Below are 17,133 nucleotides of genomic sequence, written 5' to 3'. Positions count from 1 at the left end.
GTCCAAGGATTTGGTATGTCCAAATTATCTTGCATATTCGGAGGCCAATTTTCGAATTTCCTTTGGTGAAAGTCCGAAATAAATGTCAAATGCTTCCAAAATGTAATTGACTAAAGCTCGCTCCTGATCTTCATTGAATATCTGAAATATGTTAAAAAGTGTTTTTTTTTTTACAAACTTTGAAATTGTTTAATTTCTTTGAAATCGTTATGTTTCATCATTTAAAAAATCACCGGCGTCAATCCTGGTCGAGTGATTTTCAGAATCTGTAGCCTCAGGCTTAATGACTTTCAGCCAACGCTAAACTCCTTCGCAGAATTTCTAATAGAGACCCCATCATTCACTATTGCGCGAATGGCATTTTAAAGGTTTTGTGGGAAACAAAACCCCTATCTGCCTGTCTGTCTGTTTGTCACACGCATTTTTCTCGAAGGCGGTTGCAGCGATTGACACCAAATTTAGTGGAAAGGTGGGAAATATGAACGCGCAAGTTTCGTAGCGAGCGGGTGCATCGAACAAAAAAAAAGAACTAAACAATTTGTGGACAAATTATAGTTTATTTAAAAAAGGCTCGGACAGAGTTTCGGCTTATGAGAGTACAACTTCAATGGGGCGAGTGTTACGTTTACGTGCTTTATATATTCTAATTATGCTGATGCAATTTACCGGTGTACGCTTGCATTTTTGTAATTTGAAGAAATCAAAAATGCTGACATTGTGTCTGGACTTTAGACAGGTGTCTAATTTCTAGTTTGCAAATGAATTTAGTTACTTTAGAATTTCTAGGTATTATTTCTATTACTTAAGTTGGAATTTATCTGACTAAGTATTTTAGTTACGTTGTCATCTGATGACGTATACATAACTCGCACGCATATAGCGAGTTACATAATTCTTGGTCGAATTTAAGAGCGTAGGGTCCCCATACGTGCAAACGGGAGGTGTACATTTTTTTTTATCAAAGTCATGTGGGGTGTCAAACGTAAGGTCACGGTTAGTACTTTCTGAAGTTGGTGTTAGTTTTGACATTTCTGGGAAAACTAGAGAGTGCAGGGGGTTGAAAATTATCATTTCTCTAACGAACTCATTCTCAGAAACTACTTAATCGAAAAATCTGAAATAAATCACGAGGCTGCCACTATATGGTGCCTAGGCTCCGAAATATTCTACATACCGACGTCTGTTCAAATAAAGTTAATAATAGTATACAACTATAATTTTTCCTAGTACCATGAAGTTATGTAGGCTATAATATAGAGCATGATCCTACCAAGTTAGTAACACAGTTATAATAGGTTAAAGTTATCGTTTCTTTGCAAATTTCAAACTTGGAATGTGGATATTTTTACAAAATATATGCATATATTACGTGCTACGTACTAATGGGACAAACGCACACGGAAGTGTCTTTATAAAAGAAATACACAAAACCTTTCATACCTGAAGCGTCCAGCTTCCAGTTTCCCGACTTGTTTAATTTGAGAAAAGAACTAGGTGTTTTTCCTTATCCTGTAAATATTTTTATTTTTTCCCCCGCATACAATTGTTTCGGAGACCACGTGCCTCCTTCCTTAGTTAACCTATCTTAAACTACCCCTATTTATATGGAAGCTTTTTAGCTCTACTAATTACGTTATAATTAATTTACTGGTCCTACCCATATTTCCCACATCTTTGTATTTTTTTATTACCTGCTGCATAGCTTTTTTACCAGGGTTGTTGCACAGTTTCCTTCGTCGTGATTTAAGGTTACCTGCCTCCCTTCGTTGATGATGTATATGCTTTCTGCTGCATCTAAAAGATGGGGATTCCGCACCCGCTTTTTAACATCCACATTGTCCATCGTTAGGGTATGTCCCTCTTCCACCATATACCTTGCAACCAGGTTGAAGAGGAGCTTACAGCTACAATTGATCCATTATTGGGGACTGTTCCAGCCGCGAAGTCAGATGCATCACAGAAGATGATCAAGGTGCGTCAAGTTCCTGATGCGCAAGTAGCGTTGCCTGTTCTAGTCTTTTTGGAAACGTTAAAAACTGCGGTGGATTCGTAGCTTCAGTTTATGGGTAAATTTCCCTTGATTTGGTAGTGAGAAATCTCATTGTTGTACTATTGCTGCTCTGGATATGAACTCCATGAGGAAGGTTTACATATCCAAGAACTTGAGCGGTTTCACGTTGGTTTGTCCTGAGTATGATTGGATCGTTTTGATTTCTGTTCTGAGTATTGATTTAGGAACGTCCCCTATTATGAATCTCAAAAGGAAATTCCGTCGAAGGTCGAGATTAAATGAGTGGTTGGTGAAACATTTATTTAAAAAGCCGGCTTTAAGAGGATGAAATGGGTTCGCTAGTGGGTCTCGCGTTTCGCAAAGTTTCAGTTACATAATTTCCTGTATTTGGTGGCTCTGGAATTAAATCTCCGTTGCCACCAACATATACTTTGGGGAGAAACCCTTTCAACCCTTAACTGTGAATGCGTTCGCGAGAATGCTGACGCCATAGGATTCACAGAGCGAGCTTTCTCTTTGACCACGTCTCTGTTCCCAGCTGTGCAAATTGGCTTGACAATTGTTGAACTGGCTACGTTAAGTTTGCTTCCACTGCTGAAAGCGAGGATGTTGTTATGTTTGACGTTGCTTCTGGGATGCTTAGTTGAAGGAAACGCGCCGTTGAAATTTTCAGCTAAGTTGGCTGCAGTTTATAGTGGCCGGCCATCTAATTGAAGTTAGGAAGGATTGAAGTTTAGAAATTTTATTTCTCAGACAACCGCGGTTGCAGGCAAACTTTTGCCTGCGAAGGTGTTACGTTTTCTCCTCATCCTCGTTGTTATTTCTTTTATACTTACCTTGAACCCGATACTTTTCCTGTTGAATATATTTTAACTTATTATTATTATTCTGTTAAGGGAAAGTCGCACCGCGTCCTTAAAGAAGTATTGTGCCCCTTTTACTAGTTATAGTGTACCTATTAATCATAGTATCTCAAGGAAGCCTATAACGTCAGGAACTTTAGTATATTCCCTATTTCCAGATCTTTCAACTTTGCATTTGGTATTAAGTGTTCTCCCAGGTGCCTCGACCTATTTTGCACAAGTGCCGGACACTGTCCCAGGACATGTATAGAGGCTCCATCACATTTCGCACAAACCCTGCAGGCAGTTCCCGTAGATATCCCTAGCTTCCCTAGGTGATAGTTTAGCCGAGAGCAACCAGTAAGAATTCCCACTATGTTTCGGAGGTTCTTTTTGGTGTGGTTTAAGCAATCCGATACGCATGGGTTCGTATTCCCCAATAAGCACCCTGGACTGCTCCATTCCTGGTAGGCCCGCTCGGAATAGCAACATCAACCGTTCCTCTTCATTTCTTAGTGTCATAGCCATGAAACTGTTTCCAATTTGACAGAAGGGTTCTGGCCCTTGTAAAGGCGTCCCTGGTACTTTCTTGGCTAATTCGTCCGCTGCTTCGTTGCCTTCCAACCCAGCATGGCCTGAAACCCAGAGTATCCAGACCTTGTTGAACGAGCCGAGTGTATTCAGTCTCTCAAGGCATCCCCATACCAGTTTAGAGTTCACCGGGTTGGACCTAAGTGCCTTGATCGCGGCTTGGTATATTTCCGCCTGCAATTTGCTAGTATACCTGCCCATTGGCTCGAAGTACATTTTCCTTGGACCAATGACACCGCTCCATCTGCTGTGAGGGATCCGTTAGTGTACTAAGTAATCAGTTGCTGGTTTAAGCCGTATGTCGCAGCCACGCTCTCCCAGTTTGCCTTGTTATTCCCACGTGTTTCAAATTTCTTATTAAAGTGAAACCTCGTTGTCATATCCCTTGTTATCAGTAATTCGGGATATGGCTTAGAAAGAATGTCAATCCTTCCTTTGGTTTAGGCAGCTCCCCGCCTCACTGATACTCCCGGCCATTCTGAATATTGTCCTCCTTGCCTGCATCTATATGTACAGATGGAGAGGGGTTAATCCCAGAAGGACCGCCAGGGATGCCATTGGGTATGTCCTCATTGCCCCATTGATACCCACGCAGGTCAGTCTTTGGAGCTTGTGTAATTCCCTGGCTTGTGTGCTGAGCTCGGTTCTTTCTGCCCAGATTACCGCTCCATAGGTAATCATTGGCCTTACTATATATATAGCCAAAGCAATATCTTCGGGCAGCACCCCATTTTTTTCCTACTATGGACCTACAAGTCATCAGAGCCTTCGTGGCTTTAATTTTTGGTCTACCGTAATTCCCAAATATTTGACCTTTGTTTCTCGTTTCACCTCCATATCATGTAACCTTATTGTTCTCAGATGATCAAGCTTACATATCCTAGTGAATGGTACTATGATGGTTCTGGCTAGATGGATCCGCAGTCCCACCTTCCTGGACCAGGCATTAGTTGCCCTTAGTCCAAGTTGGATTCTATCACATAGGGTATCTTCATACTTCCCCCTACAGATTAAAACAATGTCGTACGCATAACCCTGGACTTGTATTCCAGTATTTGCTAGCACTTCCAGGAGTTCGTCCACTAGCATACTCCACATAAGCGGCGATAATACCCCGCCTTGTGGACAACCTTGAGTAGTGTTCATGACAATAGAATTTATACTTGTGGATACTTCTATTTGCCCGCTTTCTAGCATTTTGCCCATCCAGAATGCCAGGGTGTTTCCCACTCCCTTGGGGCTCAGGGCATCTTGTATCTCTGTGTGCGATGTGTTGTCGAATGCTCCTTCGATATCCAAAAACGCGCACAGTGCAATTTCTTTTGTTTCTATGGCATCCCGTAGTACATCTGTCAGCTGATACAGAGCAGTTTCAGTTGACCGTCCTGCCCGGTAAGAGTGTGTGTGCACAGACAATGATGTAGGGGATTACGCTTTAGAACGTTAGTTCTAATATAGTTGTCTATTACCTTCTCCACCGTTTTGAGTACAAACGATGTTAGACAAATTGACCTGAAAGATTTAGCGTGAAAAGAATCCTTTTTACCCGCTTCTGGAATAAAGACCACTTTTGCCCGTCTCCATGCCCTTGGTATGTATTCCAGTGCTTTGCTCCTCCTTACCACCCTCAGAAGAGACTCTAAGATGATTCCTAGGCCTCTCTGGATTAGTGCTGGGAAAATGCCGGGTGATTTCAGTGGTTTAAAAGTTCACACTGCCCACTTTAGCCTAGCTTCTGATATTTTAGCTTAAGGTGCCACCACTTTGAGAATTACCAGGTGAAGTGGATGAGTTGAGCTAAATGAAAGTCTTTTGGATATACTACAATGTGGGGATTGTGAATAGACTTTTCAACCGACTGAATAAGTAAAGCACTTAACCCTCAACCAATTAAGTAACTTAGGCTCATAAATAAAGCAGTTAAGGCGGTTCCTGATCCTCTCGCTCTGGCTAAGTGACTGAAAGTAATTAGTACCGGCACAAGTTCATTATCATTCTGAATGGTCTCCACTTTGAATGCTTTTCTAAACTTATATAATACTAATTACGTTTTCTATCATCGCCAAGGGTCTTCTTGGGGGATTTTCTGAAATAATTGAAATAAGTGTCCAAGAAGTTGGGGTTAATTCCCGGTCATCATACTTTGATTTTCTTTAAATTTTTATCTTGCATATGTCTTCCGTCGCTCTTTTGAGTCTCCATAATAATGCGTACGTGCGAATTATTCGCTGGCAGTCAATTGAATAGCATTTTTCTTCAATGTAAATCAGAAAAATCTATCTGTATTCATACCAATTTCTACATCGTTTGCAAAGAAGGTATGCACGGATGTTCTATTTCGCTTTATCTAGAATTAGCAAAACTATTTCGTTTTCAACCTAATGTCTGCAAAGTTTTGATTTTATGTTTTATACACGCGTAACTCGATTCTTTTCTGCAACTTTTGTATCTTATGAAGCGCTATGTACATCTTTTTATCTAATGAGGTCCTACTTCAATTAAGCATATGAGATGAGAATGTTCTTTAGTTATTTCTTTTATTTAGAAAGCCTTTATTTGAACTCCACACATTTCATTCATTTCAACATGTTCTCTCATTAACAGACAGTTTAGGATTCATTACTTAAGGGGGTCATCCCGTGTGTTGGATTCGCTAAATCGAATTTTTTTTTTGCACCAATTGTATCTAGATATTGTGGAGAATATATGGGCAAAGTGATTTTTTGATATTCAGAATGGTTCGGAAATTATAGTGTTAAATACGTGATAAGTCACATGCCAGATTTATGACGATGGCCGTAATAAAGCGCGTATTTATCTGTCCGAATGACGTTCGAATGACCTCGCTAAAAGAACAAGAATTTAAGTCAAGGCTGTATATGTGTTTCTTGAAGAAACCTAAGGTTTATGGACTAGATATAGCAGATTAATGGCCAGTTAAAGTTTTATGGCTAAAAATTGCATTCTACTTTTTAAAGGCGTTTTTCTCGAAACTGCTTGTTGAAAATCGGTTGCCACCATAGCCCAAAATCTATCCAACGAAATTCTTTGAAATTTTCAGGATTCATTCAGAATATATTTCTACGGTCCGCAAACTAGGATAATTGCGATTCATTCAGTAGTTTTTTTTTTTAATCATCGAAGAACCTGTGAAAAAACACCAAAATTCACAAAAAAAAATTTAACACGGCACCAAAAAAGTAGCTTTTAATATTTTTTAATAATCCTAGTTTGCGGACTGTAGTTAAGTCTGCACGTTAAAACACCGTTTACTTTTTTCTTTAAGGTGACCGCAGCGCCCTCTAACGTGGCAGCAGAAAAACACCCTTTTTAAGGTTTTGTTTTGCAAAAATCGGTTCAATGTCTGTCTGTCTTTTTTTTTTATACGTTGGAAGGTGAAAAGGTTCAAAACTTACCACTGGCTCCTGCCATACGGTTATGTGAGACTTCTACTCACTAAAACCACCTCCTTCTCCTTCGCTTACCCCGTGGGACTGCCATTTCGGTATTATATCGCGGGGCAGGATCAGTTATGAATTGCGGCCTCTGTCGTTATTTGTAACTTTCCTCCGAAGCTCATCCCACCTCAGCAGATTGTGGGTCGCCTTCATTAATTTTTCAACTGCCCTCTAAGATGTTTCAGAGGCTAGCATGTGGTCCACGATATTCTCGGGTGTCAACCGTGCCTCGGCGTCAATTTCCGCCTCCGCTCTGTGTGCAGCGGGCCGCGGGCAGTTAAAAACAACATGCTCCACATCTTCCGGAATCATCACGCATGTTGGGCACGGTACCCTCCGTGTCCGCTTAGGAATTGAATTAGGTGGTAACTAACCTCACCGTGCCTTCGTTTGATCCATTTAGAGACATCTGGAATAATATTGTGTGTCCAGCGTCCTTTAGGTGAATCATCCCACCTTTTCTGCCATTCCAAAATAGAATCACTTCGTGCCAATTGCCGACGATTGGTATAAGACTCACCGATTGCATATGATGGGTCATAGAGGCGTCGACCCTCGTTCGCCAAGATCTCGATGGGGATCATGCCGGCTATCACACAAGCTGCTTCATCTGAAGTTGTACGGTAAGCGCATGACGTACGTAATGCGCTCAATCGGTATGGGACTGCGATTTTTGTTCTGTTTGCTTCCACCTTCAAAGACGATGCCCAGACTGGAGCTGCATAAAGCAAGATTGAGCTAACAACACTCGGCTTTGCCTAGGACCACCTATATTTGGCAACATTCTTGCCAACAATTTAGCAACTCCGGAAGCCTTGGCTGCTAAATTTTCAAGATGAGACCTGAATTTCAGTCTTTGGTCAACCATGGCTCCTAGGTACTCCTGATCTTCATCAACATCTGCTTCCTTCGCTTTGTAATCAAAACTACCTCGGTTTTATGCTCCGCAAGTGTCAGACCAGCTTCCTCTAGCCAAGACCTGATTTCAAAAATTGTCTCGATTGTGAGTACCTCGATCTCATCAATGTCTTGTGCGACGATAGTTACTCCGACATCGTTTGCGAAGCCAATGATTGTCACTCCTTTGGGTAGTTGCAACTTTAAAATTCCGTCATACATTATTATCCACAGGAGAGGACCGAGGACCGAGGAATCGTAACACAATATCCTCTCCCGGAGAAATTCCATGACTATGTGCACCAGATATTTAGAAGCGCCGAATTGGGCTAAAGCCGCAATTATTTTGTTCCATTTTGTCTTATTAAAGGCATTCTTCACGTGCTAATGATTTCCCGCAGCAAATCAGAGTTGGTGATCGGCGGTGAGCGCTTTCCCTTGATTGTTGCCATAACTGCCTTGTATGCACCTCCCCATGGGTCGAAGTCCGCTTCCTTGCATAACCTTTTGAAGTGTTCAGTTTTACTTCTTGCTTGCAATTCTTTCCTCGCCTTCTTATATTGGTTGTGCAACTCTTCAGACTCAGATCGGTTTCTGCTACGTTGGCTGTGTTTTCTGGCTTTAAAGCAAATTTTACGAAGTTCTTCGATTTCCGCATTCCACCAGAAGTTGGGCATTCGTTTTTTGAGTAACGTGCGGCGAGGCATGGAAGCGTCACAAGCTATGTCTGTCTGTCTGTCACAGGCACTTTTCTCAGAAACGGCTATACCGATTAACACGAAATTTGGTGAAAAGGTGGGAACTGTGGACCCCCAGACATGCTCTACGTTGAGATTTAGGGGGGGGGGGGGTCCCCATACATGTAAAAGGGGGGTGTACAAATTTTTTTCACCAAATATAGTCATTTTGAGATTTGTTAAAAAGCCGGGGAGTGGGATGGGTGGAAATTGATGATTTTTTTAACGGACCCATTCTCAGAAACTACCCATCCGAAAAATCTGGAAAAAATCATGAAGCTGCCTCTATATGGTGCCCAGGCCTCAAAATACTCTCCATATCGATATCTGTTCAAATTAAGTTAATAATCGTATATTACCATATTTTTGGGAAAATTGAGTAAAACCCCCCTTAAGTTAACCTCAGAGTTATAAAAGTTGGTAGTAGTATAAAATATGATATGAAGCATATTATCTCCAAGTTTGATCAAAATCGTACTATTAGTAACAAAGTTACAGTAGCTCAAAGTTGTCTTTACCGTGTAAATTTACAACCCGAAGTACTAAATCTAACATGCTAAATGCATATTCTTAACGGGTTACGTACAAATGGGACAGTTCTACACTCAAATATACTCACACAGGAAGCAAACAAAACCTTTCATAGCTGAAGCGCCCAGCTTCCGATTTCCCGACTTGTTTAGGAGATGAAAAATTCATATTTGTATCTTTATCCAGTTCTTCACAAAAAATTTCCAAAAAAAAACCCAAAAAAAGATGCCTTCACACGGGATGACCCTCTTAAATGTTTATCTGCAGATTCTTATAAAAATGACAAAGTTTTATAAAAACACTATAAAAGCTACATAACCCCAGAGAGTTTAAACATTAATTAATTGGGCAAGTCGAAATTGTAATTCTCATTATTCCAAGAAGCGGTAAGAAGAAAAAACTGCTTTCAAGAATTTTATTTTCATCAACTGAAGAAACATTAAAAACCTCAAGTTAAACGCTTGACCTTTAACCTGTTCAAATAAAAACTTTCTCTTTCATTTAAAGCAAATAAAATTGGTTGCAAATTATTATAAATGCAATTAAATTGGTTGATGGTAACAGAACTTTCCGCATGCACATCTGTATCTGCTACTGCCCATTTAATCTTTTCTAGTTTCCCTTTCAACAAATGCCAATGGTGTCATGCGAACACTTTCACAGATTGATTGACTGAAATCTTTCCTTTATCATATCAATTTAATAAACGTTAAGTCATAACATGAATGGATTCTGTAGAAATTTTATAGCACCACAAATTAAAAAACAATAAAATCCGTTTGATTTCTATTAAATTGCAGTCTGTCTTCGCGCTCCACATTAAACTCAACAATTAAAATGTATCTATGGCAGTAATAGATAGTCGAAGAATCTGTGCTGCCTAGAAAAGCAAAAGTGCAAGTTGCTTTCTGAAAATTGAACCCTGTGTAGGAGAACGACCTTCGTGTTGCTCCTACAATGGTTATTGTGTATGAAAGATGTTGAATGTCTTTGGTGCTTTGATATGTGTGATAGATTCAATTTAAAATTATTTACAAAATCATTTAATTTTTGTCAACTTTATTCTAATATATGATTATATTATCCCATTTTAAAGCGAATAAATTTTTTTAACTTGATAGATTCATTGAAGTAAAGTTTTTGAATCCAGGTAGAACAATACACATTTATTTTGGGAATAACGAAAATATGCCTACAATAACTGGACCAACACAAAGACACCAATAGATGCTGATGATATAAATCAGAAAAAAAATAAGACTTATTTTTCATACGGGTCGATTCCCTTCCCACACGCCTAGAGCATCGATGAATTACCTTTGAAAAGTTTCATCTAAATATGTCTAACTTGGGGTTCTAAAGCTGTAGCCTCTTACCTAATATGTCACAATAAACAATAAAATGTTACATCAATTCCAAACTGAAATTTTCATCATCTTCTTTTCATTTTTCAGGCAAGACGATCCGATTCCGATGACTCAGATATTCCATCCGGTGAAAGTGTTTGGTTGGTACATCGTGGAGGCTTTTCAACTGCCCTTCGATTACCCGGAAAGGCAAACGAGAATGGAAAGGTGACCATTCAACTACTTCATAACGGTGAACAATTGAATGTGGATGAAGATGACATTGAAAAGGCGAATCCACCAAATTTGGATCTTGTTGAAGATATTTGTCAACTTAAACATTTGAATGAGGCATCAGTTTTGCATTGTTTGAGACAACGATATGCCAGTAATTTGATTCATACCAAGGCCGGTCCTATTTTGATTGTGGTGAATCCAATGGCACCACTGTCGCTGTATTCTGAAAAGGTAAGTGGAAAGGTATTGACGAAACCAAATATAGCTGTTTGAGTAACTGTCCAAATAATCAAAGTTGATTTAAGGAAGAAATGAATTTGCAGCTTTCTGCAAATAAAAGTAATTTAGGAAAATAGGAAAAGAAAAAATCCTTGGACTCTATCTTAAGTCAGGTTTATGACTCCAGATCGTAGTGTAATCTCGGTATCCGAGAAAAGATTGCGACACTGCAGACTGAATGTTTTTATTGCGCTATTACACCCCTCAAAAGTAGGGGTGAATTCGATGTCGGATTAGTGCCAATAACATTAATCACATTCTATGTCCTGGGAACCGGTTTCAGATATTCTATCACTACGGAATGAGAACATCTCAAATGTACAGAGCTACGCACCAAAGGAGTCCTCCGATACAAAAAACGCGGAGGCTTTCTTTGGCGAAGTAAATGAACTTCTGCCGCCTCGTCATTGACAGCATAATACCTAAGCAAACACCCTGCCTGAAAATTGTTTGGGTTTCTATTGATGGATAGGGTGTGACCAATCAGATTGACCGCTCTCCACAGCGGTAGCTAGCGATAGTACGGAAATTAATCTCAAAAGGAATTATCATTTGATAATAATTTCTGTCGCCTCGTCTACCTTGAATAATTCACCACAGATTTTTGATAATCAATGGAGCGTCTTTGAAAATCTGTTTTCCAGCAAAGTAGCTTAATGTCATTCATCGTCATCATCAACGGCGCAACAACCGGCATCCGGTCTAGGCCTGTCTTAATAAGGAACTCCAGACATCCCGGTTTTGCGCCGAGGTCCATCAATTCGATATCCCTAAAAGCTGTCTGGCGTCCTGACCTACGCCATCGCTCCATCTTAGGCAGGGTCTGCCTCATCTTCTTTTTTTACCATAGATATTGCCCTTATACACTTTACGGGCTGGATCATCCTCATCCATACGGATTAAGTGACCCACCCACCGTAACCTATTGAACCGGATTTTATCCACAACCGGACGGTCATGGTATCGCTCATAGATTTCGTCATTGTGTAGGCTACGGAATCGTCCATCCCCATGTAAGGAGCCAAAAATTCTTCGGAGGATTCTTCTCTCGAATGCGGCCAAGAGTTCGCAATTTTTCTTGCTAAGAACCCAAGTTTCCGAGGAATACATTAGGACTGACAAGATCATAGTCTTGTACAGTAAGAGCTTTGACCCTATGGTGAGACGTTTTGAGCGGAACAGTTTTTGTAAACTGAAATAGGCTCTGTTTGCTGCCAACAACTGTGCAAGGATTTCATCACCGTAGCTGTTTTCGGTTGTGATTTTCGACCCTAGATAGGAGAAATTATCAACGGTCTCAAAGTTGTAGTCTCCTATCTTTATTCTTCCCGTTTGACTAGTGCGGTTTGATGTTGTTGGTTGGTTCGTCCTCGGTGCTGACCGGCCACCATATATGTGCCTTCATTGATGTGCAGCCCAAGATGTCGCACCGCTTGCTCGATCTGTATAAAGGCAGTTTGTACGTATCAGGTGGTTCTTCCCATGATGTCGATATCGTCAGCATAGACCAGTAGTTGGGTGGACTTAAAGAGGATTGTACCTCTTGCATTTATTTACATCAGCATCACGGATCACTTTCTCGAGGGCCAGGTTAAAGAGGACGCATGATAAGGCATCCCCTTGTCGTATACCGTTGTTGATGTCGAATGGTCTTGACAGTGATCCTGCTGCTTTTATCTGGCCTCGTACATTGGTCAGGGTCAGCCTAGTCAGTCTTATTAGTTTCGTCGGGATTGTCATTGGCGTCATTGGCGCGCGAAAAGGTGACCAATCGTACGGTCATGTGTCCATGAAGTTACTGGCTCTGGTGCCTGATCACATGGATTCCAGATTTGCCCATTAGAAGACCTACTTTGTTGTTAGAGAAGAAGGAGTCTTTTGCTATTGCAAACTTAATGCGCTATACGCCAGGTGATAGAAGACAAATCGAGTTCACGACACTTTTAGGGACACTAGATTATTGAACTGGTCCGACTAGAAAAATGACGAGCATATTTGAGGCAGAGATATATTTTATTGCTTCCAGAAGAATGTTTACGACAAAAATGGTGGAGTCGCACCATTCGAATCTGTTCCAACAGTCAGGCAGCGTTTTAGCACTAAATAGCAACACCATCTCAAGACACTTGGTATGGAGTTGCCACCAGTTGCTGCAGAAATGTGGTCAAATGAACGAAAAACCTTTTGATGTGGGTACTCAAACATCACTGACAATGAGGAGGTTTACAAATTGCCTCGTCAGGACTCTAGATCCACAGTGGTTCACGCTGTCAAATAGTGTAATTTGAAATTCTGCTGGCGGGTGAAAGTCTTTGTGAAACAACCTCTAGGATCACAGGCGTATTGATTTCATAATGGGCATGAATCCACCTCTAACTGTTTCATATCGGAATCGGCGGAAGACGGACTAGGCGACGTATAAAGTAAAACACTTGCGATCCCTAAGATCTGCATCAAGGTGGAACTTGGATTTGGCGAAACAAAGAAGAATGACAAAGATGCTCCTCAACCAAGCTCTAAAGTCTGATTCGCTAGGTGTAATCGGTACAAAAAGACCCAGAAAGCTCTAAAGAAGAGCATAAGATCGGCTAATCATGGAGGCTTTCACCTTCACCGACACAAAAAGTTTCCGACTGATCAGTCTAACTTCCTTTCTGCTAAAATAACTGGAAAGACTAGTTGATTGGTTTATAAGGGATACATATATTCCTAAGTGGCCATTTCGCTTCAGACAACATGCCTACCAGAAAGGTAAATCCATGCACATAACGCACGGCGAAAATTTATGGACATCGATTTAATTAAATCTTATTCGCGCCAATTTACGACGTGGCAAGACAGCATGGAATCGATCCGCTGTTAATTAGTTGGTTCCTTCACATGGGAATATTAATATAGGAGAAACGTATATCGTTTTAACTAATTAATTGGAATGCATCCATATTATCAATTAATTTTCTGAAATTACTTCCACCGAAACTAGATGGAAACAAGAAAACTAGAAAAGTGACAGATGAATAGACTTCAAATCGAATCCCTCAATGGAAAAAAAGAATTTTTGTCATTTTTAAAAAAGCTTCATGTTTTCAGCCCGGTATGACAAACTTTTGGAAGTAGGTTCGCGAAAGTCTATTATTGAAGACGCTGTTGATAATTCACAGTTAATTAAATTAACCATTTCAAAAAATGTCCACAGTCGGACTACACCTTAAATTCTAAACACAGTCAACGCACACTTGTTTTCCCCACTGTAAAAAACCTGTCTTTTGAACGAATAGAAGCTATACGTCGATTTTCTTTTGAGTTTAGAATGTCATGAAAGACAAGTCTTTCAAAGTCTGATTTCTTCAGCGTTATCTTCAGATGTCTCTGACTTATCAGAACCAAGTATTCTTGTCAAACTCATTCTAAATTCACGGGACAACTTTAGGTTACAAAATCTTCGCTTCATGTGCGTGTGCCGTCAAAAGTAAAAAAAACCTATGATCGTTGTTAGTAGAAGTGAGATACTATAGGGTAGTAACCCTAGAGCTCCTATACCATACGCCGTGACAGGAGGAAAATTTCTGTTCCACTTCCGAATTAAACTGCCGTGATTAATTCTATTTCGTTCCAAAGAAAGTTAAGAAGCACTAGCACACACCATTAGAATCCTGGGTGAATGATTAAGGGTAGAGCTTGGCATGGAGATTTTATGGAGTTCTCCATTTTGATCCGGGATAGGGAACTAACGATTGATCTTGCGAGAAAATTTATTTTAGCTATGCATTCATGCCGAAGACATTTGCATGTATGATTTCGGGGATAAGAGGTTCCTTTTTGGTCTAAACTCTTAAAGGTCCTTAATAAAATAAGTACACTCTCTCCAAGTCCTTTAAACTTGAGGTTTGAGAACCAACTTCACGGACTTTACAAACTATCTCTAATCTCCCAACAATCGTATAAGTCCCGCGCCAAGAATTCGATGATTATCCCAATAAGGATCACCCTTAAAACGATAATCCCAATATCCCAATCCAGAGAATACAATAGTTGAGTAAATACACAAAGTCTTGAAAAAGAGAATTTCCTCGGTCTGAAATATCCATGTCTTGCCATTGTTAAGGGAGGCAAATTTATAGAGCACTTATAAGGGCTATATATGGGCAACCTTCCGGATCTCCTTACACACAGTTAAGTCCTTGGGGTTTTAACGTAGGTACCTGTCATGGAGACTTAATCCTACGGTGTTTTTAAGACATGGATTGATTTTGGGACTACAATCAGAGCCCCGCTGTGACAAGCAACAACGGTATCAGTTTATGCAAGTGCATGGCTTAGCATTCATACTGGTGGATGCAAGACCTACCTAAATCTCTACCGAACCAAGGAGTACGGCACCCGTGTTGAACCGCAACACCACGCTGAGGCCCGAAGGTCTCTTCTCGCTTGAGTATCACCAACAACCCCCATGAAGTTCCCACTAGGGGGCCAACCGCAAACAACCGAGCTGTACTCATATACGACAGAAATTCTCCCGAAGTATATGAGTCCAGGGGCTACCATGGTTCCCATGGTACCAGTATACCCCTGTAAGGTTTCGTGGCCGAAGCCACTTTAGATAAGTCCCTGTGCAGACTCGGGTCTGATCGCCCTTGCTAGGCCTTGGAGCATTCGCCTACTGCATCACGGCCGGCAAGTCAATGCGATACAGCGGTTCCCGGTGCCACCACGTGGAGGTTCTCCTCGGCCACTTGGTTTTGGTTCAGCCGACAGGGTTGCGGCCCCGCCTTCCTCCCCGCCACCTCAGAGTACCTACACACAGTGAAGCCCATGTTGTTTTACGTAGGCACCTGTCGTGAGACTTAATCCTACGGTCTTCTTAAGACACGGATTGATTTTGTGACTACAATCAGAGCCCCGCTGAGACAAGCAACAACGGTACCAGTCTATACCAAGTGCATGGCTTAGCATTCATACTGGTGGATGCAAGAATTACCTAAATCTCTACCGAACTATGGACTACGACACCCGTGTTGATACGCAACACCACGTCGAGGCCCGAAGGTCTCTTCTCGCTTGAGCATAACCACAACCACCATGAAACTCCTACTAGGGGGGCCAACCGCAAATAACCGAGCTGTCCTCACATACAACAGGAGTTCACTCGAAGTATGTGAGTCCAGGGGCTTTCCCAGTTCCCATGGTACCAGTATACCCCTGGTAAGGTTTCGTGATCAATTTGCCACTTCAGATGAGTCCCCGTGCAGACTCGGGTCTGATCGCCCTGATTAGGCCCTTGGAGCATTCGCCTACTGAATCACGGCCGGCAAACCAAAGTGATTACAGCGTCTCCCGGTGCCACTTGGTTTTGGTTTGGCCGATAGGGTTGCCGCCCCATCTTCCTCGCCGCCACCTCTGAGCACCACACAAAAGGACATACAGGACGTAATATGCATTCGCGCGTAAAGACACAGAGACTATATCAAATATAATAAATTGCCTCAATCAGTCCCCGCCGTATTACTTTTTCCCATTTATAGTTCAAAATTGCCGCAGGATTGAGCAAAAGGAACTTGCAGATGTTTGCAAGACTTCAGTTGGTTGTTGATTGATGATGACGGATAATTTATGAGATGAAAGAAGTACTTCACCAATCATAGAACAACTGGGTTATATCTTCTCTTCTTCTTCCAAACAGAAGCTAAATTATTTCTGCCAAAAAATGCACTCAAACAATGAGCAGGTAAAGGTGCGATTTTGATGGTTTACTCGCGAAAAAATTTCTTGTAACTTCTGCAATTTTTTCAGAGATATCACTTGTAGTTTTTCGAAATCTCTATGATTTTCGATTCTGAAATTTTCCTCAAGAAGTGAGGATGATCACTTGTATTCCAAAAAAGGCATCTGTCTTTTGTGTGATAATTAAGGATTATTCGCTGGCGCAAATTAATAACTGTAATAATACCGGGAGCTGGATAGCTTGATTAACACTTTAATTCCTTATTTACTGGCTATTTCATAAACCTGTGGATTATTATGGAATAGTGTGTAGACTTTAGATAACTTCCATCCATTTCCTGTCTTCAACAACCGCAACATGAGGTGTATTTTTTAAGCATTGTGACAATTTCTCCTATCTAAGGTTGAAAATCACAACCGATAACAGCTACGATGATGAAATCCGCGCACGGTTGTTGTCAGCCAACAGAGCCTATTTAAGCT

At 40.9% G+C, this 17,133-nt stretch overlaps 1 protein-coding gene across 9 annotated transcripts in view; it reads left to right on the top strand.

Annotated features, from left to right (window-relative positions):
• LOC119659689 (unconventional myosin-XVIIIa) overlaps nt 1-17,133 on the top strand; it is a 426,534-nt gene that overhangs the window by 190,663 nt on the left and 218,738 nt on the right. For all 9 annotated transcript variants that reach the window (XR_005250364.1, XM_038067926.1, XM_038067928.1 and 6 more), the window contains one exon: nt 10,522-10,881. Coding sequence is in view for 8 of the 9 variants with exons in the window: in XM_038067926.1 (XP_037923854.1) it covers nt 10,522-10,881 (360 nt within the window). In the remaining variant the exon portion in view is untranslated. The remainder of the gene's footprint in view (nt 1-10,521; nt 10,882-17,133) is intronic.

Source organism: Hermetia illucens, chromosome 6 (genome assembly GCF_905115235.1).
Source record: "Hermetia illucens chromosome 6, iHerIll2.2.curated.20191125, whole genome shotgun sequence".
Lineage (NCBI taxonomy): Eukaryota > Metazoa > Arthropoda > Insecta > Diptera > Stratiomyidae > Hermetia > Hermetia illucens.
Note: the sequence above shows the minus strand (reverse complement) of the source record. Positions and strands in the feature narration are given on the sequence as shown.